This window comes from Xiphophorus hellerii, chromosome 20 (assembly GCF_003331165.1).
Source record: "Xiphophorus hellerii strain 12219 chromosome 20, Xiphophorus_hellerii-4.1, whole genome shotgun sequence".
NCBI classification, from domain to species: Eukaryota; Metazoa; Chordata; class Actinopteri; order Cyprinodontiformes; family Poeciliidae; genus Xiphophorus; species Xiphophorus hellerii.
The window spans coordinates 34,137,094-34,162,804 of record NC_045691.1 but is presented as its reverse complement, the minus strand read 5'-3'; the positions used below and the strand labels follow the sequence as shown (position 1 = coordinate 34,162,804).

At 39.3% G+C, this 25,711-nt stretch overlaps 1 protein-coding gene across 2 annotated transcripts in view; it reads right to left on the bottom strand.

Annotated features, from left to right (window-relative positions):
* shq1 (SHQ1, H/ACA ribonucleoprotein assembly factor) overlaps window positions 1-25,711 on the bottom strand; it is a 60,720-nt gene that overhangs the window by 5,313 nt on the left and 29,696 nt on the right. The window contains exons 10-11 of one of the 2 annotated variants that reach the window (XM_032548980.1): window positions 20,997-21,120; window positions 13,954-14,074 (exon numbers count right to left, since the gene is read on the bottom strand). In XM_032548980.1, coding sequence (XP_032404871.1) covers window positions 13,954-14,074; window positions 20,997-21,120 — 245 coding nt within the window. The remainder of the gene's footprint in view (window positions 1-13,953; window positions 14,075-20,996; window positions 21,121-25,711) is intronic. The other variant, XM_032548981.1, reaches the window with a different exon arrangement.

Here is a 25,711-nt window from a genome sequence, read left to right as displayed (position 1 = left end):
AGGGATAATGTTGTACACAATCCGGTCATTACCACACTGCTGTTGTGGCTTGCCTTCATTAAACTGTGGAAGGGAGACTTTTTTATTTCTCCAAGGTTGGAAAACTTCTGCTGAGACAAAGATGCCTCCATTTGCCAAAGTATTTGGCGAGAACGGGCAGAGAGAGCGTCTCTGCGTATGTGCGCCGCCTGTGTCTGTGAAGCCAAGTTAAATTACAGTCTTGGGTTTCTCTCATCCAGCTCATGTTTGCTCAGAGAGTGGCTCATTCAGTGAGCCCATGGTCTTGAAAAACATGTCAGATAAAGCCTGTCCTCAGATGTAGAAATCTGGGTAATAGAAGCACTGGAATCCCTTGGAGAGACTTGTGGAGGCTTCATTCACTAGCTCAAGGAAGTGGGGGGGGGGGGGGGGGGGGGGGGGTGATAAAGGCTGACAACTAGGAGATGCAATTCTTCAGTGTGACTAAATGCCCCCCCAGACGCTGATAAGTATTGCAGATATAAGAAACACAGATGACTTTATCCAATAAGACATTGTTTGAGTTTGGTTTCACAGCAGCCTAAAAAAGGCTTTACTGTAGCTTTGAGACAATGAGACAGGGATCAATCAACTGTCTGATGCCAGTCTGAGGTGATGTTATGTGGAAGGATAACAGATTTGACTTTGGGAATCATTCTTGTTCAAAATAATTTTAAAGCTTGACATGTTTTTCAAATATTAGTAATGTAAACTAAAGACACTGTTTGATCTACCCACTTCCTTTCACAAGCAAATGTGTGAAGCTTTCTTTGTTGTTATAGATTCACATACAACAGGGATGGATGGATAGATGAATGATGTAAACTTTCTGTTGAATAAAGCTCAACATCTGTGTTGAAGTTTTATATACTGTTAAGAATTCAACAGGTAGATAGATAGATGTTAACATTCATGCTCTTATTTTGAAGAGGTTGATGACTGTTTATGGAGCAGTTCCATTTTCCTCTCCTCATGTTCCTTCTTTTTTTCAAACAAGAAGCATACAGGAACAAAATAAAAACATAAGTACAATATCTAAGGGCATAATAGAACTAGTACATTATAACATCAAATCTAAATCGGTGCTTGAGAATTGTAGTCTTCCAAGGGAAGAAATAATTTGAATTGAATGTAGCACATTAACTTCTGTTAAATAGACTTATTCTATTGTTGTTGCACAAAGACACAACAGAAATGTCACTGCTTGGCTCACCGGAGCACACAGAGGAAAAAAAAATAAAATTATATATATATATATATATATATATATATATATATATATATATATATATATATATATACAGTACAGACCAAAAGTTTGGACACACCTTCTCATTGACTTCAATGAGAAAGTGTGTCCAAACTTTTGGTCTGTACTGGTCTGTATATATATATATATATATATATATATATATATATATATATATATATATATATATATATATATATATACATATATATATATATATATATATATAACTTAGCATTTTCAGACAGTAAACACCATAACACAACAAATACTGTGTTGATGTATTTGTATGAGGTAGCTGAAATAATGTTTATCATTGGAGCTGTTGGGTTAGCACAACATACATTTTAGTGTTAAAATGAGAACAGAATTATTGACTGAGGATTTTGTTACGTTAAGTAAAACTGATCCCATCCATTTTTGTCTGATTAAGAAACACTTCATTTTTGTATAATACTGATATTTAATTCAAACATTGTAAAGATTTGGCTCTTTTCAGTTTCAAGCCTGTGATTTCTCTATGCTTCAGAAATCATGGAGATTCCTAGTTTTATAGGGCTCCACCTCAAAACATCAGCCTGTGAAGCCACAATGACAAGAAAAAAACAACACACATAATCAGTTGTATTAACTGGAGTGCTCTCCAAACATGAGAGGAACAAATTATGCAGGCTCAGTTGTCTGTTTAAAATGAGCATGTGTATTCAAGACAAAATCTGGAGTGGCCCCATGCTGAGAGGAAATCTGCACTACTTATCCCCGTTAGATTAGTGACATTTGTGTCTTTCTTCTTCCCAGCGGGACCCATCAGGATCTCCATCACTGCTGAGACAGAGCAGCTCCTTAATCTCCTTTATTTTGAAGCATCCAGGATGACCATTTGACAGCTGAGTGATGCAGCCCAGAGTGATGCTCATTATTAACAAAGATCTTGATAACACGCCTGGGCCAGATCCCACTGTTCGACTCTTCGAAGGAGGATTTAATTTCTTGGCTGAACCTTACAGCCCCAAACACAACATCTGTATTGTTCGGGTTTTACATCTACGACTCACCATGACAGAGTCTGTAGAGATAGGTTGTTTACAGGGTAGTAACCTGCAAATTTTCTTAAGTACTGTCAAATTTAAGAAACACGTCATATCCGACTACAAAAAATACCATACTAAAAATATTCACACCCCACTGAGTATTTTAGCCATTTTATCATATTACAAGCATTAACTAAAAACTTGACCTCACAAAAAAGTAGAGATCATTTTACCAGAACCATATATAGTCGAAACCATAAGTTTACATACAAGTAATAATGAGAAGAATAAAAAGACTCATACACCTTTTTCTATGTCACAGTCCAAAGTTAAAACTTTTATTAATGTCTTCTAAATCAGAAGTTTACATAAATTTCTACTGTATTTGGTATCATTACCTTTGAACAGAATGACTCGGGTCAAACGTTTTGAGTTTTCTTCCAAAGGTTTCTCACAATACTTTGCTGAAGTTCTGGCCCAATCCTCTGGGTTGAATTATACTTCCAACTTTTATGTAGTTGGAATTATATAAAAGTCTGGTTTCAAACTGTGCTCATAGTGCTCTGATCTGTGATGTGCTGGGGAAGCAGGCTGAAGGTGGAGGACACCAACAGACTGAACCACAAGGCCAGCGAGTTTGTTGGAGAGGAGCTGGACACTGACAGTAGTGTCAGAGAGTAGGATCCTGTCTAAGACGCAGGCCGTCTTACACGGCCTGCGTGGATGAGACGTAACAAGTCTCATCCACTTCATGACGTGCTGGCCAGATACAGGAGCACCTTCAGCCATTTTTACCTAAATGCACCACAGAAAATCATTTCTGCCTGTGGCCATCAGACTTACAATGCCCAACTCTGAGTAACTTACATCTAATTTTCTCACAAGGTTTTCAATGGGGTTCAGTATAGTAGTCGCTTAATTTTTTCCAGAGATAAAATATAAATTTTATCACTTATATTTGCATTATTAATACTTGACACCTTTGGTGTAATAGCAAATCCCCAGCAATATCAATAAAGTATATTGATCAAAAAAGTATATTCTATTCTACTCTACTATCCTCTTTGTTGTGAAGAATCTCTGCAGGGGAACCTTTGGCCTTCAAAATCTCATCCTGGAACTAATGAATTGGTGTATTTGGAGTCTTGAGATAATGCTGATGTAAGTATGTGTCAAGTGCTTTGGGCACATTCTAATCATTTTTGTCTATTTTTCTAAATTGTTTTGTTTATAGACTGACTTTCTGTTTTTTCTTAATATTTTGGAGTTTAGATAATCTCTTATTTTTGGTAATTAATTTGATTACATTAATTTGTGGCGCTGTTGGTCCGCATATACTGTATATATAGGCTGGGTTTCGACGTGTGTGGGAGACCCGCCCTTCCACTACCACCTCCGGGGATGTGTCCTGACGCGGTGCGCGCACGTCTCCAGTAGCTGCATGCTGCAGTTGACGTCTCCAGTCTGCCATGCAGTAGTTCTGTTAGGTTTTGTTTGTTTGCTTTTTCGTTTGATGTTGGCCTGGTGGGACCAGTTGTTCTGTTTCCGATCTTTCTTTTGCAGTAGATTATTTTTGCTTTAGTCCGGTACTAGTAGGGGCTTTGACGGCCCTGTGTAGGGTTGGTCCTCTGCTGTACCATTTTGTTCTTTTTGATCGGCTCACCAGGTCCAACTTTCTGTTAATACTTTTGGGGTTTTGTTTTTTCCTCTCTTTTTTGGGACACGGGGGACTCAGGATATTTAACTCTCTCTCTTTTTTTTCTTCACAGAAAATCAAAGCAGCTCATCCAAAAGAAAAGCTCAAGAGAGTTTTAATTTTTGAACCCTCATTCTTGCCTCCGTGTCCTCAAATACGTTGTGCCCTTTTTGGACGTAACAGTATGATCAAACAAGCTCATCAGGAGGCAATCTGAAGGGAAACTGAGGTCTGGAGCTACAAAAAAAGAAGACAAACAGAACAGCAAAAATCAGGTTTGGTGTGCAACATAACTTGCTAGGAGGTCACACAGTTAAGCGCTGCTCTCACTCACTGTGTAAGGGTAAGGAAGATCCCATACACTGGGGTCTTAAATCATGTTGAAGTCTTTGCAAGGCAGTAAATCTGAGACAGACATCCTGGCAGTCGGTGGAACTTTAGAAGAAGAAGTGCCCATGGGATGGCTGGGAGATTAGATAAATCAAACAGCCCCCCACAGTGAGCGTACATCCATTAATCGCATATCCATCATGCGAAGATGATCACTTCTGCTTTGTAGGCGGCAAACAATGACAGGATAGAGGCGTCATATAGCCAGGAATCCATTACGTCTCATCTTGCAACGAAGAACAGGTGAGGACTGATTTCACTCAGGGGAATGTGTCGCAGTGCAGGAAACAATGCCAACAGCCAACATGATCCATCATCAAACCAAGATCCACTGAAGGAAACGACAGGAAAACCTCTGAAGAAGACAACTTCCTTCTTCCTTCTAGCAAATGTGGTGAAGCCAAGAGACATGGTAGAGTGAGGGGATGAGCAGAGGGATGGAGGTGTCATCAGGATGAAAGAAGCACTCGTCAACTTATTCACTTTGTCGCTATGTTTACTGATTTTTCAATTCCTCTAGTGCAGGGGTCTCAAACTCAATTTACCCGGGGGCCGCTGGAGGTAGAGTCTGGGTGAGGCTGGGCCGCATTCACACACACGGTCTCCTCAGCCGAACCTTTCTGATTGCCTATTACCATATTTGGCCGTAGTCAGGCGCTGTAACAGCCGTAATTGTGTAGTGTCTCTTTAAGACACTCTAGTATTGCTAATGATGTCAGAAGTATGAGCCACGGCTTCTCTGTAGAGAGCGTGGGAGAAACGTGCTAGACGGACATGTTAGCTCCCTACCTTTTTAGTAATGTTACGGGTTGTTTGGACGCTGCTCAATTTTCATGTCTGATAATATAGCAGCCGTTCATCCGGGCTTTGTAAGGTTGGTGAAGAGCGTATTTATTAAAGGACAACACTGTGGAATTCCCAGTACCAGTGTGGTTGTGAGTTTTTGACCGTTCTGACGAATCTGCCGCCTCCTCTCCTCCCTTAAACACAACCCAAGCGTTACAGCGCCTAACCTTAATTACGTTACACTGATCAGCAACTTCCGGGTCTAGACTGGATGCTGAAGCACGTGAAGCGGGAGCCGCCGCGGAAATTGCGCATGTACCGCATGCAAATAATGACAAATAGAAAATGCAAATAGGCCCGGCCGATGTCCCGCCCTGAGAGCAATATACTCCACTGTGATTGGTAAGTTCGTTCAGCTCTGCACACAACACTGAAAAGTGCCAATTATATCAAACTCGCAGGCCGCACTAACATTAAACTTTCATATTAAGGCGGGGGCCACAAACTATCGTCCCGAGGGCCGCAGTTGGCTCGCGGGCCGCGAGTTTGAGACCCCTGCTCTAGTGACTTCATTTTTTTTCAAAACAATAAATAATAATAAATTTAGCTTATTCTGTTTTGTGTAATGTATGTATATTGTGTAAAATATGAACACAGCGAGAAAAGAGTTAGCTCTAAGTTTCTGGTTTATTTAAGTCGACATAAACAAAACCAGAAGTGCTATGGCACTAACAACTGCCATAGCTACTGTCATGACAGTTGGGTACAAACACCAAGTATGGACATATAATAGAACAAGTACTGTGTACGCACCTTTAGCAATATATTACATGTTGTTGGAGAGTTTTATGGGGGTTTTATGGGGACAGGCTGGACTGCAGCCTGTCCTGAGCAGCATCGAAAGTGGCTATTAGCCGCTATTAGCTTCTCCTGCTTCTTCAGCACTGCAGTCAGTTTGACACAGTCATCCGTTCAACATCAAACCTTCACAGCAGAGCAGACTCATTTCACTCGCTGTCCACATTGCAAATAAATCACATATGTAAAGCTGAGTACCACTATGGATCAATGCTCGCCAGTTGCTGTGACAACCTTTACTACTTCAATTTCTGACTGGGGAGGAGGGAACAGAGGTGGGGGTGGAAGGAGCATTGGGACACCCACTAGAAGGAAACAAACTCACCCAGTATGTCACTTTCATTCTATTGGCTGAGAGGTTGCCAGGTGACGGTGCTCTTTTGTTCCAAGAACTAGCAGAAAATGTTTCCAAGCGGAGATTTGATTTGAGCAGAGGCAAGTTTTGAGTGTGAGAAGAAACGTTTGAGAAAGAACAGTGAATATTGGAAAGACAGCAGAAGTTTTGAGTACAAGCATTATAAGTTTTAAAAAGACAGACATGAAACCTGCTTTAAGACTGAAAATTTAAGCACAAGTTTTGAAAGTTTTGAGAACAAAAGACATAAAATCCTGCTTTCAGACTGAGAATGTGTGCTCTCAAATTATGGCAGAAAAATTCCCCCATAGTTTGGCAGATTTTGAAAACAACTTAAACATATTTTTCATTAGACCCACATTTCTACATGAAGGTCTTTTTATTGGTCTGTAATCTAATCAGAAATGTTATGTTTTCATTAGCTGTTACCAACAAATCATCATCAGTAATAAAAAAAAGCTTTAAAACAGTTTGTAGGGAATTCATCTGTATGATGTGTTTAACTTTTGAGCTGAGTTACTGAAATGGATGAACTTTTCATAGATATCCTAATGTATTGAAAATGACTGTAGTTAAGGACTGCTAGAAGTCATCCGTGAAGTTCTGATGCATAGAATCACAAATCTAAATCTAAACTGTCACAGAGAGTAAACACAAAAAGGATGCTTTATCTGCAGCATTGCTCATTAAAATGGCACATTAGAGGTGTATTAAAATTAAATGTGATAGGTACACTTAATAATATTGTATTAGCCATTAGGTAATACATTCAGCAAGTACTTTTACTTTTAATACTTTAAGTATTTTAAAAAGACAGTACTTAATTACCTTTACTCAAGTAAGAATGTTAATGTGGTACTTTTACTTTTACTCGAGTACATTTTATTTGTTTATTTGCACTTTTACTCAAGTACATTGTTTGCGTACTTCCTCCACCACTGCATTTTGGAGCAATTTCCGATCGGCTTGGTGTTCACATATGCTTTTGAACTGCGCTAGAATTCACTTCAGCTGGACTAAGATCTAGGTTTTTAGGCAGATCAGTTAGCTTTTTTTGTCCGCATCAAACTGCATTCACACTGAAGCGGACTGAACAGGGCTGGTATGAATGCGCCCTTAAATCACAAGAGCGGATTGTATGAAATATCCATGGAGTGTGAGCCAAAATACATATCCTACAGGAGAAAAAAGGCAGTCAGGCTTAGTGTCTCTCTCAAGTGGCTGAAGGTGACAGAAGCTCTGTAACCTGGATGTCTTTTTCCCAAAGCGACGGCCTGTAAGGGCTGATAATAAAAAACGCATCTCTATCAAAGAGAAATGTAACAATAGAATCTGCGCTTGGGGCTGCCACAGAAAGGGCTAATCCATTTAATAATCGATGTAGAGCATAGCTGGAATCACCCCGTCAAGCTGACATTGAGTTCCAGAGTGCAATGAGGAGGAGCAGCAGCGCTCCGGTCGGTGCCCCTCAGCAGATAAGAGACTGATTGACTTTTCCTGTGAGCTGACAGAGCTTAAGAAGCTCCAGGGACTCGTACAGCAGCTCCGTGTGTGTGTCAAAAAGAGAGAAAAAAAGAAGGCATGTTCTTATGGCAGAATCATTATGAGGTTGTTAAATGAATGTTCATGAATGATTTAAAGATATAAATCAAGCTCAGATGCTGAGTGAAAAAAAATCTCTCAGAAATTCAATACCAGTGTTTGTGTGGAGAAGATTTAGATTCTTATATCAGCAAAAACTCCAAGTGTTTTTATGAGATAAAAAGTAAGTAAACTAATCTTTAACTTATTTTTTATCTGCTTCTGTCAGAAAGCACTGGACCGACAGAAGCACTGTTCCTGAACCCTTGTGACAGTATAATGGCCAGTGATAATCCTAAACAACAAAGGTTTTCTAATTTAACCAGGAGAACGAGTAGCCTAGCTAGCAAAATAGCATCAATGGCTGCCTCCAACATGGAACCACTTGGCAAAAGTAAATGCGGAGATCTTGTTTCCGTGTCCCAACTGATCACAGAACTATCTAAGCAGTGGAACAACTTTAATGCTGCAGTATGTAACTTTTTCAATACCATGGACTTAACCTGAAAATTTGAACAAGCTCCTACAAGTCCCGCCCCCTTGCTCACTGCTGCGTCATGCAGCCCTCCCTCAGCAGAACCTCCCACACAGAGAAAACTAGAGTGAATGCGCAGTCTAGTAAACAAAGCTCCACTACAGCAGATAAACAGCTATAGCATTGGGTAGGTATCAATGTTATGATTTACATTTTAAAAATAGTTGGCTCATATTTAATTTTAACATTGCACTCTTTTTAGAAGTTATAAATATCTAGTAAGCTAACATACAAGCAGCTACGACATGTACTTACTCCATGTTAGATAAGGTTTGCTAACTATCTAGGCAACATGTCAAGTTAATTAGCAACTCTTCATTTTGCAAGGTGTGACATTTCATCTATATGTTATTAGGCCTGTCGCGATAAACAATAAATCAATTAATCGCACGATAAATTAAAACTATCGACCTCATTTTAATTATCGGCTTTATCGTTTCTTCCGACCTTTTTGTCTTTCTGTTGATGACACTGAATGAAAAAAGGCTCAACTCCGGTGCTCTCCACTGACATCTCCCATCCTCATTTTCTTACTGTAATGCCCAGTGCACACTACACGATTTTAGAGCTGTCGGCCCATTTTCAAAACCTGAGAGACCACAAACTAGCCGACAGAAATCCTAGGTATAACGGTTCGATCGGGTTCAAGCCTGCTGTGTGGTGTCCAACAATGGGCACAAAATAATTGCTATAAGTCCAGTTAACTAATTTTAAAACCAGGCATTAATCAATGCTTTACTACAATCTACCTGCAATGCATGTGGCTAGTGTCAGTCCTGACTGAATGAAAATCATTAGAACCTATTTATGTCACATTAACGAAGAACAGCTGAAAAGTTACCGGGTTTATCAACTGCAGTAGCAATTTCGCTCCAACTCCTCCCCTTGTCATTTCTATATTCTTTGCATGAAATGTTGAATAAACATTAATGTTGTTTCCTCATATCATCTCCAATGTCCGCTGGACTTCGGGTTGCGCCGTGTCAGCTGTTTGGGATTCCCCTCAATTCCCCTGTAATTTCCCCTCAGAAAGCACAGAGGAGAATTCACGCTTTCTGATTGGCTACCTGTCACATTCAACAGGCTGCGTTAACGCTCCCAGTCGGGGAAAACCCCTGATTTAGATCAGAGCGGCCACGACGATCTACCGCAGGGGTGCTCAAACTTTTTGAGACCAAGATCTACTTTTTCTCTCACCAGCCGACTGAGATCTACCTCATGATACGAAGACATAAAAATTCCAGAAAATCGATCTTGAAGATCCAATCTATGCATAATTACTAGACCTGAATGCAGTGAAGACCTACTAAGTTAATCTCCAAGATGCTGAAGGATGTTGTGGGGGACGGCACATTCCCGTCTCCCCCGGAACTAGAGTGCGTACAGCACACAGCTGGATCCAAGCCCTAAGCAGGACGACCTTCATCCTTGCATTCCTTTGGAACTGGAGAAAGAAGTCACTATAAGATGGTCCAGGCAGCACAAACTAAAGTATCAGGGAACCACCCTGAGAATATATCCAGATCTCAGCATCACTCTTGCAAAGAAATGGTTGGCATTCAATGATGTTAAAGGGGCTCTTTACCAGAAAGGTGTGACATTTCATCTTCTTTTCCTTACCTGTCTTAAATTTACGCTTGAGAAAGCTACTTATTCGAAATGGCAGAAGAGGCCCAGGAGTTTTATGAATGCTGCATTGCAAAATAAACAACCTGCAGACTTTTTTGACCCAGGATGAAACAGATGGGGAGAATGAAAAAAGAGGAAAAAATTATTCTAAAATAAGCAGATTATTGACTTGTATCCTATTGCACCTGTGCACTCTGCAATGAACGACTCTGGTAGCATTGCTGAGAAGGGGGAAGACGGATAAAGAAACCATTTGTCCCTGGTTTTAGTTTCACATAACTTAGTGGGTAAAACAATTCAGCTTCAAGAGGATGCAGCATTCATATGTGTTCATCCATATGTGCTCTTGGGACCAGGACACCCTAGGCCGCAGTACGATGATCGACTTTGTCTCACTGAATTTGCGGCCGTATGTCTTGGACACTCCAGTGAAGAGAGGTGTGGAGCTGTCCACTGACTACTACCTGATGGTGAGTTGGCTCCTGGGGTGGGGGAAGATGATGAGCAGACCTGACAGGCCCAAACGTATTATGAGGGTCTGCTGGGAATGTCTGGCAGAGTCTCGTGTGAGACGGAGCTTTAACTCCTACCTCCGGAAGAACTTTGAACACGTTTTGGGGGAGGTGGTGGACATTGAATTTGAGTGGACCATTTTCTGTGCCTCCATTGTAGTGGCAGCGTATCAAAGCTGTGGCCGCAAGATTAGAAGTGCATGTCAAGTAAGTAACCCTAGAACCCGCTGGTGGACACCTTTGGTGAGGAATGCTGTCAGGCTGAAGAAGGAATCCTACCTGGCCTTTTTGGAACCCCAGAAGCCGATCAGTACCGGCAGTCTACCGAAAGACTACCACACGGCTTTGAGGCGATTCTCACCATAAAGCATCCCAGGAAAGGACAGCACCAACACTGTTTATAGTGGGAATGGTGTGCTGCTGACCTCGACTTGGGACATTGTGGTCGTTGGGCAGAATACTTCAAAGTCCTCTTCAATCATGCCTTCCATTGAGGAGGCAGAGCCTGGGGACCCTGGGTCGAGCTCTACAATCTCTGGGAATGAGGTCGCTAAGCTGAGTCAAGAGAGGCAAGGCCCTGGGGTTGGATGAGATTCGCCCAGAGTTCCTTAAGGCTGTGAATTTTGTAGGGTTGTGTTGGTGACGCGACATATTGCATGGAACACTGAACCAACTCTACACCTATGGAATTAATTAATCAAAATAAATGCATTAAAGTTCTGGACCTTTCCATAACATATTGCTATGCAATATCAATACTCTGCTGACCGGAAATTCAGCTATTAGCATATCATAAAACTGATACAGCAACAGTCTTCTGTCAGAGGTCTTTTTAAATGAACTGACATCAGACTTATATAGCACTTTTGAAGACATTAAAAGACACTTTTCATTTTTCATTCCCATTCAGGCACACATTCACACACTGATGATGGCAAGCTACTTGATTGTAGCCAGAGATCCAACCATTCTGAACATACTTGGATGATACCAGTTACGACAACATTAAGTTTCTCTTTGAGATAAAATAATTTTTGAATTGAATTTAAATGGGGAAAAAACTTACTTATGTGTTTATGCAACTTTTCTACACATGAAAAATTGTCTTCAGCTCATTTACATGTAGGGAATTCTCAGGCAGATTTCTTTTACAGGGTGACAAAGCCATGGTTCACAGCTGTAAGTCTTTGGAAATATTCACAAATATTAATTCCCAATCCTACAGTCCAGATGACTCTTCAATTGAGGAGATAAACGCAAGCCATCAAGCTTAAACCCTGCAGCTGATTTCTTGCATTCCAGCATTTGAACCGTTCTCAGAGCAGAACTTCAGATTCGGAACTGGAAAAGTCTTGACGTAGGTGGAGCGGTGGTGGTGGTGGTGGTGTTGCACTAAATCCCCGTGGACCTGTTATTGTGTCTACATCTGGGCACAGAGCCTACAACATCAGGCACACATTTTTCAACTGGGCTTTTTTCCAGATGAGCACATCACTCAGCTGAACTTTGGCCAAGAGTAAAACAGAGCTCATTACTGAGAAATGTGCTTGCAGGCTCACATTTAAAGTGTGTGAGTAATTTTTAAATATGAACTAGGAGGAGGAGAAAGCGGAGGACCTGTATCATCTGAAGAACAAAGCACAGATTCTTGATGTTAGGCTTGAAGAGCTACAGTGAATTGCACACCCTGGACTTTTTTGTCACATTACAACGCCAAACCTGAACATACAGTAGCACAGAACTGTAAAGTGGATGGAAAATGATGCAATATGAAAATGCATGGTGTGCAATTGTATTCGATCTAAGTCAATTTATTGTGGAAGCTCATAATTTTTAAATTAATTTTCTAATTTATTGAACTAGTCTATATTTAGTCTAAGTGTTTCAGGAACTCCTGATTAGGCCTGCCATAATAACAAATTTTGCTGGCCAATTAATTGTCCCAGAAACTGTTGCGATAAACTATAATATTATCATTTTGAGACCATTGTTAACAAATAGCATAAAAATTGCATAACAATGCAAATACACCTTGTCTGGAACACCTTTTAAATAAAAAATTGGGATAGGGGTTGGAGTTCACATTCAGATCCTCCGGCTCATGGCAGGGGGAAGAAGGAGCTGCCACCCACAAAATGCATCGGTGCGTTTTAGGTGTGACAATGTCAGTTGTTTAGTTGCTACTGTTTTACTGAGTAGCAGTGGTTCATTGGTGATTGTGATGAACACAGTCACCAATGATTCAGTTGAATCCAAAGCGCTCCCAGACTGCAACTGTCACGTTCAGCTTTTAAACCAGCGTTTCCCTGGCTGGCTCACCCTCATCAGGCTTTATGTTACGCTCTGTGGTAGGAGACCAGGAGCCTGTGACAGTAGTTAGCACTGTTCCCTCTCATTCATTTCTATGGTACTTGCATGGTGAGGCGACAGTTGCTTGACCTCATCCAGAAAAGCAAACAGCATAATTCGTGCATGTGAAATTTCTAGCTTGTACATGTTGACGAGCACACGCGGGCTAATGACACTACACAAGAAAGTAGAAAATTATTCAAGTCCTTTTGTTGCTGTTGATGGGTCTTGAAGCAAAACTTAGCCCCTAGTGGGCCAAGAGAAGCAGCCTTATCATCCATCGCATGTCGCTTGTGCATCAGATTTATGGGTGTATCAGAAACACATTGCAAATATTATAGCCCGGGACTTGTGTCAGTAAAAAAACAAAATTATTTGCGATAAAATTTTTATCATGTGAAAATCTATATAATTAATTAATTGAACTTAACAAAACTCATTAAAAGTATTTTTTATTGTTTGGCTTTCCCATAAGACTCGTCATTGTAAATATTTGTCCTGTCTCTTTTAATTTGTGTTTTATGAATACTGTACAATACTTTGGTGCAGTTAATACCTGTTTTTAAAGTGCTTTATAAATAAAATTGACATTGATTAAAATACCAGCCACAATTCTAACACATGAACATGTTTTGATAGAAGTCAATCTATTGTAGCTCAGACTATAACATGCTTAGTGTTGGCTACGTAAATTAACCCTATTGAGTCTAAGAAAATGTATGATGATAGCTATTTTATGACTCAGTTTTGCTACTTCTGCTAGACAAGGAGAGATAAATAACCGACTGAACTATTTGCACTCTTGAACTGTCCCTACTGAGACAAATCATTCGGCTGGACCTCTCGTCTAAATTACTAATGTTTTTTAAGAGCTGAGTGGCACTTCCCAGGGAACTGAAGGTAAAACCCTTAAGAAGGTGGTGTATGAAGCTGAGCACGGATTTGTGTGCCTGGATGGACTTACCTGACCCTCTGGATCCAGATGCAGTAATCTGTGATGTACAAGTCGTTCAGTATGTAGGCTGGGTCGTTCTCTCTGAAGACTTTGTGAATATCCAGCAGGCATTTGAGGACACAGGCTTTCCCTTGGCACGGGAACACAGTGTGGCAGGCAAATGGAAAAACAGTGTTATTTGAAGTCTGTACAGAGGATGAGAACGTGCTGTGGCTGCTGGCAGATGCAGCATCCATCTTAAGGCTCGCAGTCTTTGTTCCATACATAAAAGCCAAGGTATGAGATGAGAGGGAAATCCTAGCATGCAGCAGGGTAATTTGATCCATATGTTTCAAGAAGAGTTCCTGGGTAAGAAGGGACTCATTTGAGGCATAGGAGACAAAGAACCTGAGTGTGTGTTTAACAACCTTGACACTAGAAACCTATTTTGGATTCGTTTTGCATTCTATTTAATGTTGGTTCTATCTGGAGTGTGTAACTTTAGTATTGAGGCTACATGATGTTGGTGTTTGTTGTGCGATGAGTTGTAAGGATTGCACTGATATAAAAATTTGGCCCAATATCAAAATCCAATATTCTCATTGCAGCTGTGGCCGATAACCGATATTCACCAATATTGTGTATATACAGTATATATATATATATATATATATATATATATAGTACAGACCAAAAGTTTGGACACACCTTCTCATTGAATTCAAGGCCATCATTTTTCAAGGTTAGCAACGCAAAACGAGGACGCATGACGTGGTTGGGCTGCTGTTGACTTATAATCACAGTCAAAAGACCCACAACAGGTGACAGGAGTTCATCTCTGTTATAAGTCAAGTGCAATGAACTTGTACAGTACATGTCTGATTTGTGAACTGGATTTTGTTTTGTGACATTACATTAAGAAGGTTTTTGAAATGGCTAATTTCATAGAAACCAAAAAATATTGTCATTGTATGCCATTTTAGAAGTCTTAATAATCTTTTACTATTTTGTTAAAATGGCAAAATACCCTTAAAAAAATAAGGGTAGTTTTTTTAAGTGCTTGGGTTGTTTTCAGAAGCAGTAGCAACTCAAATGGAAGTACAAAACATGTAAATTATTAATTTTGCATAACATGTCCCCTTTAATAAGCAGTTGTAAAACAGCAGCCTTTTACAGGTTATTTCATGCATAAACTTTTTAACTGAAGAAAATTAACAAAAGTTTAAAAAGTGAATATAAGAAAAGATTTTGCATTAAAATGTTTAGAAACTACAAAAGCCATTTGCTGTAAGTGCAAAGTTTCACCATTTCACCTGCCCCACACATGCAGTGGGGCAGGTGAAATGGTGAAATGGTTCGGGTTTTTACCTCGGGTTTGCAGAACCACAAAACATCTGCTCCTACCATTCTGACATATGCCTTTTCCAAAAATGATCCAACAAAGCGAACTGCTCCAGCCTCCTTTCCAATCAACCATTTAAATAGCTTAATGGTGTGGCCAACAACTCCATGAGGGTCAGAGAATCAGCTTTTCCCAACCTCCACTGAACTGGTTGGCATTCTCTACTGGCATTCCGGACCAATCCAAATAAACAGCACATGAACAGTGAGGAAAAGCTTAAAGTAACATTTGGTTCTCATTTAAAACATGGGGTTATACATGGGGAGCTGTGCCCTAAGAAGAATTTGGATCATATGAGGCAAAAGCACATATGCTTGCAAGACTTGGCCTTTTTTTTCTCAACAGGAAGACTGTGTCATTTTCTCAGTTTGTGGAAAACTAGAGCAAAGGTTACACTTTGATTCTAGCTAAATAGAAGTAATCAAACTTTTTAAATTAATAAAATTCAGGTAAGCTAAATCTCTTTACCAGCTGAGCAGATCTACAAGCATATTTGCCTATTTTTATTTGCAGAATTGAAAAACATCTGTCTGGCACTTTAAGTTGACTGAGCCATTCTAACACAACCCAACCATTCTATCTTTGGCAGGATGCTTTGGTGCTTCTGTCCTGCCTGTAGGTGAATCTCTACACAAGTCTTAAGTGTTCTGCAGCCGCTAACAGGTTTTCTTGAGGATTCCTCTCCAGCAACCAAAAGCCTAACACAATGTTTCCCAACCCTGGTCCTCAAGGCACACTGCTCTGCATGTTTTAGATGTTCCCTTCCTTCAGCCCAGGTCATATGTTTTCTGATTGGCCAAAAATTCATCCTGAGAAATCCAGCTCTATGACACAAAACACAGATGGAGAACTTAATGGTGATGACAATTGATCAGAATTGTGTAGGAAGACAATGGCCAGGCTTCCAGGGTTGAGGAGTACACGAATAAGAGATGTGCTGTTGATGGAGTCTCATACTGGAGCAAAATTTCCACAGTAGTCTTAAGTATTAGAGAAAAGTGATGTTTTGAAGCTTATCTCACTTTGGTCAGGGCAGATTCAGTTTGTGGCCTCCACAGTTTGTTGAGATTTTGAGGTGAAAAATCATTGGATCATGGAGGGAACATGAGACCTTCATTTTTCTTTATAAGAGCTTCAGTGATGAAATGTTATTTCAAATGAACATCAATAAAAAAAAGTTTTTTTTACACTATTTTGCCAATGTTCAATGCCTAAAGGGTATAGAAAGTTCACTCCTTTGGATGCTTTAACCCTTTTTATTGTTTTTACAAATCCGTCATGATCAACAAACCTTTTTTTTTTTTTTAAAAGAAGCTATAAAAACATTCCAAGTGGTGAAACTTTTTACTGGCACTAAGAGCAGCAGCAGGTTTTGTACAAACCTGCACAAAGTGTTCTGCGTTTGTCAGATTTTTTCCAGTATAATGAAAGCTTGGAAGGTCTGACAGACACAGCTTCCACCAGGTCAGGAACATTTTATCTGTGACGGAACTATTGGTAAAAACAAATAAAAGAAAATCACTACCCTGAGCACACTCAGACTCTGTTGTACACTTTTTTGACTTTTCAATGACTATTATACAAGTAGGTCAGAGTTGTTTAACTTCTCTCTGATCAGATGCCTCAGCTTTCCCAGCCTTCTCAACATTCAGGAGACTACAGCATCTTCTGTAAAATATCTGGATGCATGAACAAAGACGTCTGTTGACTGGATCCTGCTGCAGGTAACATTTAGTTTTCCTGTCATGTTGGTAAAAGAATGACAGCACTATTATCCTGATGCTGGCCTCCATACCTCCTAACTCCAGTGTCCCCTACACTCCCTGCTCCTCCCTGCATTTCTGATGGCTCTTGATTTACACTTCCGATACAGGTGGAGGGCCTTGTTGGGAATACTTGCCATCATGCCTCAGGGCTGCTTAAATATTTACCACTGGATAGCATTTCCTCTGCAGCCCTAACCTGTCTACCATTGCTGAAAGGTTAGTTTTGCTAATACCTATGAGTGATTGTTTAAGCAGCCTTGTAAACGGAGTGGCTAAAACTGGACTGTGCATTAGAGTTTCCCTCACTATGACAAATTAATGAGGATGCAGTGTAATTCTGGGAGGAAACACTCTCAGACACAAGCAAGGCCAAATTTCAGTTTATTAGGGGAGAGCCACATTACTCATTTGAGCATAGTGCTTGAAATATGAAGGGGTACAGCAAGAAACATGAATAAACAGAGTTCTTAAACAATTCTATGTCGACTGGCATGTTTGCTTGCTTGTTTGTTTGTTGCCTGGCTGGTTTATGGATGGACAGATCAACAGGTTGATGGATGGATCCAAAAGCTAGACTTTTATTTGCACCAACAGTCGCAACTATTTAACAATGGGAATGAATAAATTCAAAAAGTATTTTTGCATACTTGTTCCTTTTATTCAATTTCCAGACTTTACGAGGAACCCAGAACAAAGCAGTAACTCTTACCAAAAGCTGGGCCTGAGTATTAGATTTTATGAAATGACAAAAAAATATTAGGTTGAAAACGGAAGTAGATGACAGTGCGGGGAAAAAGTGACTGTCTTTTCTCTCACACTCCTGAACACTAATCTTCCTACTCGGTGAGTTGATGAAATGCTAATCAGGGGTTTAAAAGGCCTCTAATTTGCTGTCATTTACCAGTGTTAGAATTGTCCCCACCAGGATAATCTCAGCCTTTACATGTACCAAGTGTGTTTACATTGTTGACTCTTCACAGTCTGCAGGGGCTTTTTCCTTAAAGATTAAAGATATCAAAGTCAACAGCTAATCCTTTCAGCTAATCCATGTTTCCCTCCATGGGCCAGGTGAAAATAAATATACTAAGTATATAATACTTTAGATTAGTCAGACTAATCTTGAGTATGCTTCAAGTTCGCTTAGGATTAGCTAACTTGAAGTGTGTCATTTTGGAACAACTAATTTTGTGCTTAGTGTATTGTAATAGTAATCAACTTGTAGAAAAGAACAATTTAAAGTGTACTAAGTGTACTATCACATGCTTTTTTGGAGCAAATATTTCACCAACGACAGAGTATAATACAATTTATTAAAACAATTTATTCTCCTTTAGGAAGGAGAAACTGACATTTCTCCTTCCTAAGAACATAATATATATTAATATAGTTTTCTTCATTAACTTAACCTGGTTTTAATTAAGCTCAGTATGCCAAAGAGACTTTGATATTGTGAGGCTGTTATAACTCGTTCATCATTGTTTTTATCTTCATATTTTTGCAGTCTAAGCAAATGAAGATGAAAGAGGAAGCCAGGGATCAGGAATTAGAAAACCTAAAGACCTTCCTGTCTCAGAAGAGGCTCTGGCTCCACCAGATCAACAACCAGTTCTGAGGATGAACCTCCACATCATCTTCATGGTGTAAGGCTTTACTCCATGAGTACTGAGCAGCTGGCTACATTTTTAACAACAGCGCAAAAACTGTTGTGTTTCCAACGCTAAGTGCTTAATAAACATGATTTGATTTTAAAATATTTATTCCCCTTGTTAATCTACATTTCTCTTTCATATATTTTATTCTTTGTTAGCTCTGAGGGCCCTGTGATGGACCGGTGACCTGTCCAGGGTGAACCCCGCCTCTCATCTGATGACAGCTGGAGATGGGCACTGCCAGTCCCCTCACCACTCTGCAAGGATCAGCGTATTCAGATCATGTATGGAAAGATTTTAAGGTAGTATGTGAGTTTTGTTTATTTTTCCTGCACCACTCTGACAAATTCCACTCCTCAACGCTAACCACCTTCCTGCTTCTGGTCTCTCTCTAAGGACTAAGAGTTCTTCGTATCCGAGCCCACCTCCCTGGCTTCATGGCTGTTCTTCTTTTTATGGCACTTTTTAAAAAATTGAAAGTGTGAATTACCGCCACCATCTGGTCTGGAGTGTGAACTGGAGCTAATGCAGTTCACTAATAGATAAATCTTACATCATACGTCTGAAAATGAACTGGGTAAAGACAGTTTCTGTGTTTTAGTTAAAAAACTGAAAACAACAGATCAAATTCAGAGAGATGTAGAACTGAAGATATCTGCTACATTTAGTGTTATGTGTTGTTTTTGTTGTAGAACCTATTTCACTAAACTGTCAATGTTTGATGTTTTGAAGCATGAACACATTATTTACTACTTTGTTAAACAACATTACGTCAAGTTCCATTTTAAGGGTTGTTATTTTTTTTATTCTTTGCCATTTTAAGAAAATAAGAAAATATTATTAAGGCTCCTAAAATTGCATACTTTATTAGCCTAGAGTATACACTTTTTTGAGTATGACCCAAGATAAATAGTATTTCATTTTAATGTCTGCTGTCTAGAAGATGCACCAAAACTAGATGTGTTTCCATGATAAATGTGCACAAAACTTTATCGGTATTCGGCTAACATAGAAAAACCACAATTTTGCAATTTACAATAAATAAGAAACACAATTAAAATCACACATAAATAAGTTTGTTCATGCTATATAACATTAAAAAACATGTTGCGCCATCATCCTCCTTCCACTTCCTGTTGCCTTCTTTGTCTTTTCTACCAGTAGTAAGATCCGTTGATCACAACTCATTCAATAATACAGCTAATTTCAATACAGCTGAAAAACTAACTCCTTCTATTTAGAATGAGTAGCTAACTCATTCTACTTACTCATTCTGGTTTTTGATAAAGCACCAAAACCTTTTATCAAAAAATTAAACATTTTTTGAAATTGCCATGTTTCCATTAAGCAAATGTTTTTGTAATTTCAAATTTCACATTTACATGGTCAATGGAAACCAGTGGCGTGCCATGGGGTTTCAGTCAGGGCCTTCAGTAGGCGTTAACTATATCTGAACAATAGACACATTGTGAAGGACAATGCAAAAACTATTCACCACACCAAGCTACAGCCATCTAATAATAGGCAAATAAATAAACATACTCCAAGTTAAGCAAATATATATAACTGTATACTTTAACAAAATACACAGGCAACACCGCACATAATTGAACAGTCAGCAATTTAGCAAAACCTTTCTATGTTCCCCAGTTAAGCTCAACATTAATCCAAACTGCTCAAATAGCACATGTAAACAATTAAAAGAAATAATGTTCTGTGAAGTCTGTATGGGAAAATAATAGAAAAGTAACACTCACTCATTACTTGTAAATAAAATCCATGCGTCTGTGTTAGTTTTTAGCCACTCGTAGCACTCATAGGTAGTCTTTAAAATGCCTTACAAAGTTCAACAAAGTATGTACATTTTGATTGGCTGATAATTCTGTCAGTAATGCCAACTATGGCGTATTTCATGGCATTTTTGTCAAAAGGGTAGTTGAATTTGTACAGGAGGTTCTGAGGCAGAGCAGCTTGCCAGATGCGTCTAAGGCACTTTTTAAAGAAGGAATTAAAGTGAATATTCAATAATATCAATAAGCAACATGTTTGTAAAATAAGAGAATTAAGTTATAGGTACAATTAAATATAAATAAGACATTTTACACTTTTTCTTTTCAATTTTCTAGGGCTAGCAGAGAAGGCCGTGCTGGCCCTGACTGATGGAAACATAGATACTGATTGCTACTGGCTTTCTAACAGGTGCATTACTAGTCCCTTTTAAACTTTTATGTTGTGTGGTGCTCTTTGGTGACTCACCTGATTGTAAAATCTTAGCTGCGTCACAAACTGACGAGGCCACTAAAGCAAAGTGTCTGTAGAGGGGGTAGCACAAAACCCTTCGTCCAAAGGACACCAGGACGTCTCGTGAGCAGCTGTAGGTCTGCAGGAAACAGAACATGACTTTGTAAAATGTATCCTACCTTAAAGTTAATATCTACTAAGAATTCAGCTGACAATTGGAATCAGAGCTGGCATCCTGATCAGTCACTAGTATGGAAGTTGTTACTGAGAGAAGAGGACTTAAATGTGAAGTTAGATCTCAATGTCCAAAGTGAAGTCACCATTATTCCCTTTGTTTGTCTGTTTCAAAGTGTCCAGCAGGTGGCACTGTGGAGTAATTCTAAGCGTTAAGTAGCATATTTGTGCCGACATACTGTATCTGCGGAACAGCCGTTGATCCCGATCTGAAGCTGTAAAGATAACAGTAAAAGAACTTCATAAGTTGGTAAGATGACCTAGGTATAATCTGTAATGTTAGTATAAAAATAATAAATATAAGCTTCATACTGTAAAATTTACTGGTCGATTTTCTTGTTTTTGTAGAGATGAGATTTTATTTAGATTGCTTTACGCCCATGAGCAGTGAGTTCTGGCTGTTGTAACCGTTGAGGGATAGTACATGGCTCTGTGACAGCTTGAGTGTTTAATATAAAATACAAACAGACTTCTGAGGTTGTGACCTCAGTATATTGTTTGTTTGACCTGTTTTGTGTATTTGTGTTGTTCAGAGGGGAGATAAATCGTCTAGTGTTCAGGGCGAGAATCTGCTTCACTCTGGACAGGCTGTTGGCTGTTTTGAAGTGAGTTTGAGTTTGTTGATTTCTTTGAGGTACTTAAATGTTATACATGTTTAAAGCAATGTTTCTTGCAAAATTTTATTTTTTTATTTTTATAAATGTATATAGAATGCTTATGTAGTGGTGCTTTTCTGTATTTTTATTGAAGGATCCATTTAATAAGCCCACTACAGTTGTTTTTTCTGGTGTCAAAGTTTTATTTGTAATTATAAATTTAAGGAGATTGTATTTTTTTTATTTTAAAGCTGTTTGAATTAATTGTTTAAATAACACATTTCACAAGTTTCTTTCTTTTGTTTATGCCAAATCAAACCCAAATTAATGCTGTTCCATCTGAGGACAGTCGGGATATAAAACCCACCTACATAGGCCTGTCACGATAACAAATTTTGCTGAACGATTAATTGTCTCAAAAATTATTGCGATAAACGATAATATTGTTTGAAAACCTTTTTACACTGATGTAATGGAAATGATGTAATAATGCATGCGATTTCCTGCCAAAGATAGATACACTTTATTTTCAAAAGAACACTAAACACTGGAACTGTTAAACAAAATTAACAAAACAACCAAAAACAAAAATAAAATGGATTCTCAGTCTCCATTAACAAAAAATTTACTTGAATAAAGACTAAACAACATAAAGCCAAAGTGGAAATAAATACTGCATTCAACCAAAAGAGTGCAGATTATGAAGTCTGTATATTATGTTGCCCTTCAGTAATAATTAGATTTAAATAGAGAAAATGGGCACATCGACTACCTGATGCAATAGTTCACACTACATGATTTTGTTGCCTTTATTTTTCCCCTTAAGACAATCTTAGAACGCCGGCCGTTCTAAGATTGTCGCTTACGATTTCGTAACCGATCATCCTGTAGTGTGTGGTGTGTTACAGAAGATCAGGGGGCTCAATACGTCGATCGCGGGAAGGTTTTGAGTTGATCTCGGCAGTAGGTGACAAACTGAACGCCGCCAGGACGATGAGACCAGAACTTCCTCTTCTGACAGGCTTATCAAAATATTCACTAAGATCCTAAACGTTTGTAGCTTCATTAAAGAATTATATATATATATAAATCAACAAAACCTGTTAAAATTTATTCTCAGTAATTATTGTTTCAACAAGATGTTGCGCAATTCAGTGCGTTTCAGTTCCATTAACAAAAAAAAAGGCGATTCAAAGACCGACTGACTAGCAGAGCAGGAGTTTACATTAGCTAATCAACCAATAATCGAGAAATAAATATCAAGCCTGGAAACTTGACATCGTAACGGACTGAATGTTATGTTTTTAACGTAATCGCTGCTCCGCTTGCGGTGCGCAGGCGGTTGCCACGGCAACGGCTGTGCTTAACGACAAAAAGAGAGTGTAAAACGGTAGGAGAATCTCACTGAGGAAGAAATATACTGCATTAGGTTTTCTATCACTTTATCATTTCTGCTATAACTGATGTGTATTCGCATATAAAATAAGTCAATAGAGTTTAATTTACAATTTTTATGTCTTCGTGTCATGAGGTGGATCTCAGTCGGCTGGTGAGAGAAAAAGTAGATCTTGGTCTCAAAAAGTTTGAGCACCCCTGCGGTAGATCGTCGTGGCCGCTCTGATCCAAATCAGGGGTTTTCCCCGACTGGGAGCTTAACGCAGCCTGTTGAATGTGACAGGCAGCCAATCAGAAAGCGCGGATTCTCCTCCGCGCTTTCTGAGGGGAAATTACAGAGGGGAATCCCAAACAGCTGACACGGCGCAACCCGAAGTCCAGCGGACATTGGAGATGATATGAGGAAACAACATTAATGTTTATCCAACATTTTGTGCAAAGAATATAGAAATGACAAGGGGAGGAGTTGGAGCGAAATTGCTACCGCAGTTGATAAACCCGGTAACTTTTCAGCTGTTCTTCGTTAACGTGACGTAAATATGTTCTAATGATTTTCATTCGGTCAGGACTGACACTAGCCACATGCATTGCAGGTAGATTGTAGTAAAGCATTGATTAATGCCTGGTTTTAAAATTAGTTAACTGGACTTGTAGCCATTATTTTGTGCCCATTGTTGGACACCACACGGCATCTGTCATCACACACATTGTCATCTCAATAATTTTCAATTGATGAATAAAAACAAAATTATGGAAGCCCGTTTCCACCACTCTGCTAAAAAAATAAAAATAAATTATCTCAATATAATGAGATAGTATCTCATTATTTTTGAGATACTATCTCATTATAATGAGACACCTACGTTTTTCATAGTTGGGTGTGTTTGGCTCATTCATCTACACTTGGCCACATAAAGTTAGCCCCTCTGACTTTAGTTTAAACTTGAAGTCATAGGGACTTTCGAAAAAGGTAACTGTATTGTCTATATATCCAGACATGTCTGCGGTTCATCTAGTCTATGAATGAGCAAAAGAGATCAATTATTTTATCAGATACTACAAAGGATTAATTGTCTTTTTTGTGCTTTAAATCTTCCTGTGATGGTTTGTGTTAAATTTGGAAATGCTGTCAGTGCTTTGTAAATCTCAGAGTTGAGTGAAGGGTCCAGGTGAACTCATGGAGTGGAGTCAAACAACACATTTTGCATATATTAAAAATAATAATACAAACAAATATATATTTCCTAAAACATCTTCTTAAAGTAAAGCTTTCAGTGAAAAATTGGAATCAGCAGGTCAAAGCTTTCCAAAAGTTGGAGACTAGAAATTTAGATTCTGTAGGCAGACATCTAATAAAAATACACAAATAAAAATGACAAGAACTTTCTTCTGCCACACATTTAGGCCCTTGCATTTTTTTTACATTCCCCAGTTCCTCGGGTTAAATATGAAGGTGATGAAGCTCTAATTACTCCTAACAACTACTCCTTTATAGAGTGAACCAAAAAGGGGACTCGTAGTTCTTAAACACTTCTGCGACCCTGGTCTCTTAATCGCTGCCTCTCGTTAATCACCGCATGCTGTCCCTGCTTTAAAGAACTCACAGTCAGAAGAGAGAAACACACATTTATCCAGGCTTCCCGCTCCCTTCTCCTCTTGTAAAGGATGCACCGCTAGCTTGCAGAAAGTGTGTCGGGGGGGATCGTACCCTTCCCAGGGGCTTGTTTAGCAGAAGTGTAAATAAGGTCTGTTGCTGCTGCTCGCCGGGGGACTCGGGAACACCAGCTCAGTCAAATGAGGACAAGTAAACATGAAGTATAGCACTGTAGAGGAAGGAGAGTGTGAGGCACCAAGTAAGACCTAAAAAAATAGATATGGGAGTGAGAAAACTGTGATGGTGACTCACAAACTGGCTGCCAGTCAAAGACAGAGCTGGCTATTGTTGAGATTAAGGAGGGAGGAGAAGATGGAGCTGGCGGGGGATGGAGGAGATGCTACGCTGATGGAGGCAGACAGCCCTGCCGACTGCCTGATGAGCATTAAGGGAGCTGCCAGGCAGGCGAAGACCGTTCTCTCCCTCAATGCCGCCGCTATCGACATGAAAAAAAAATGTCCACCTCTCAATCTGTAGTCACAGTCTCCTCCAGGAACCCTCGCCCGATCACATGAGCATATCCAACACCCATTAAAATATTCAAATAGGCTCTGGGAGGCAGCCTCCGACACGCCTCCCTAGTGTTAATGACAAGATGAGCCGTGTCATAGATGTAGACAGACTATTGTCATTCAACTGTATATTTAAAATGTGCATATTGAGCGAAATGTCTTTGCAAAGCTCCAATAGTAATCAAATAAATAAGTAAAAGTATCAATATAAGTAAAGATGATCAGCAGTGGACGTGTCCACTGTTAGTTCAGAGGAAACCTGACTTTTTTCATCACTATAGTGATTTAGTGATATAAATATAAGTACTCTGCAGCTGCTTTTCAAGTGGTTATAAACTC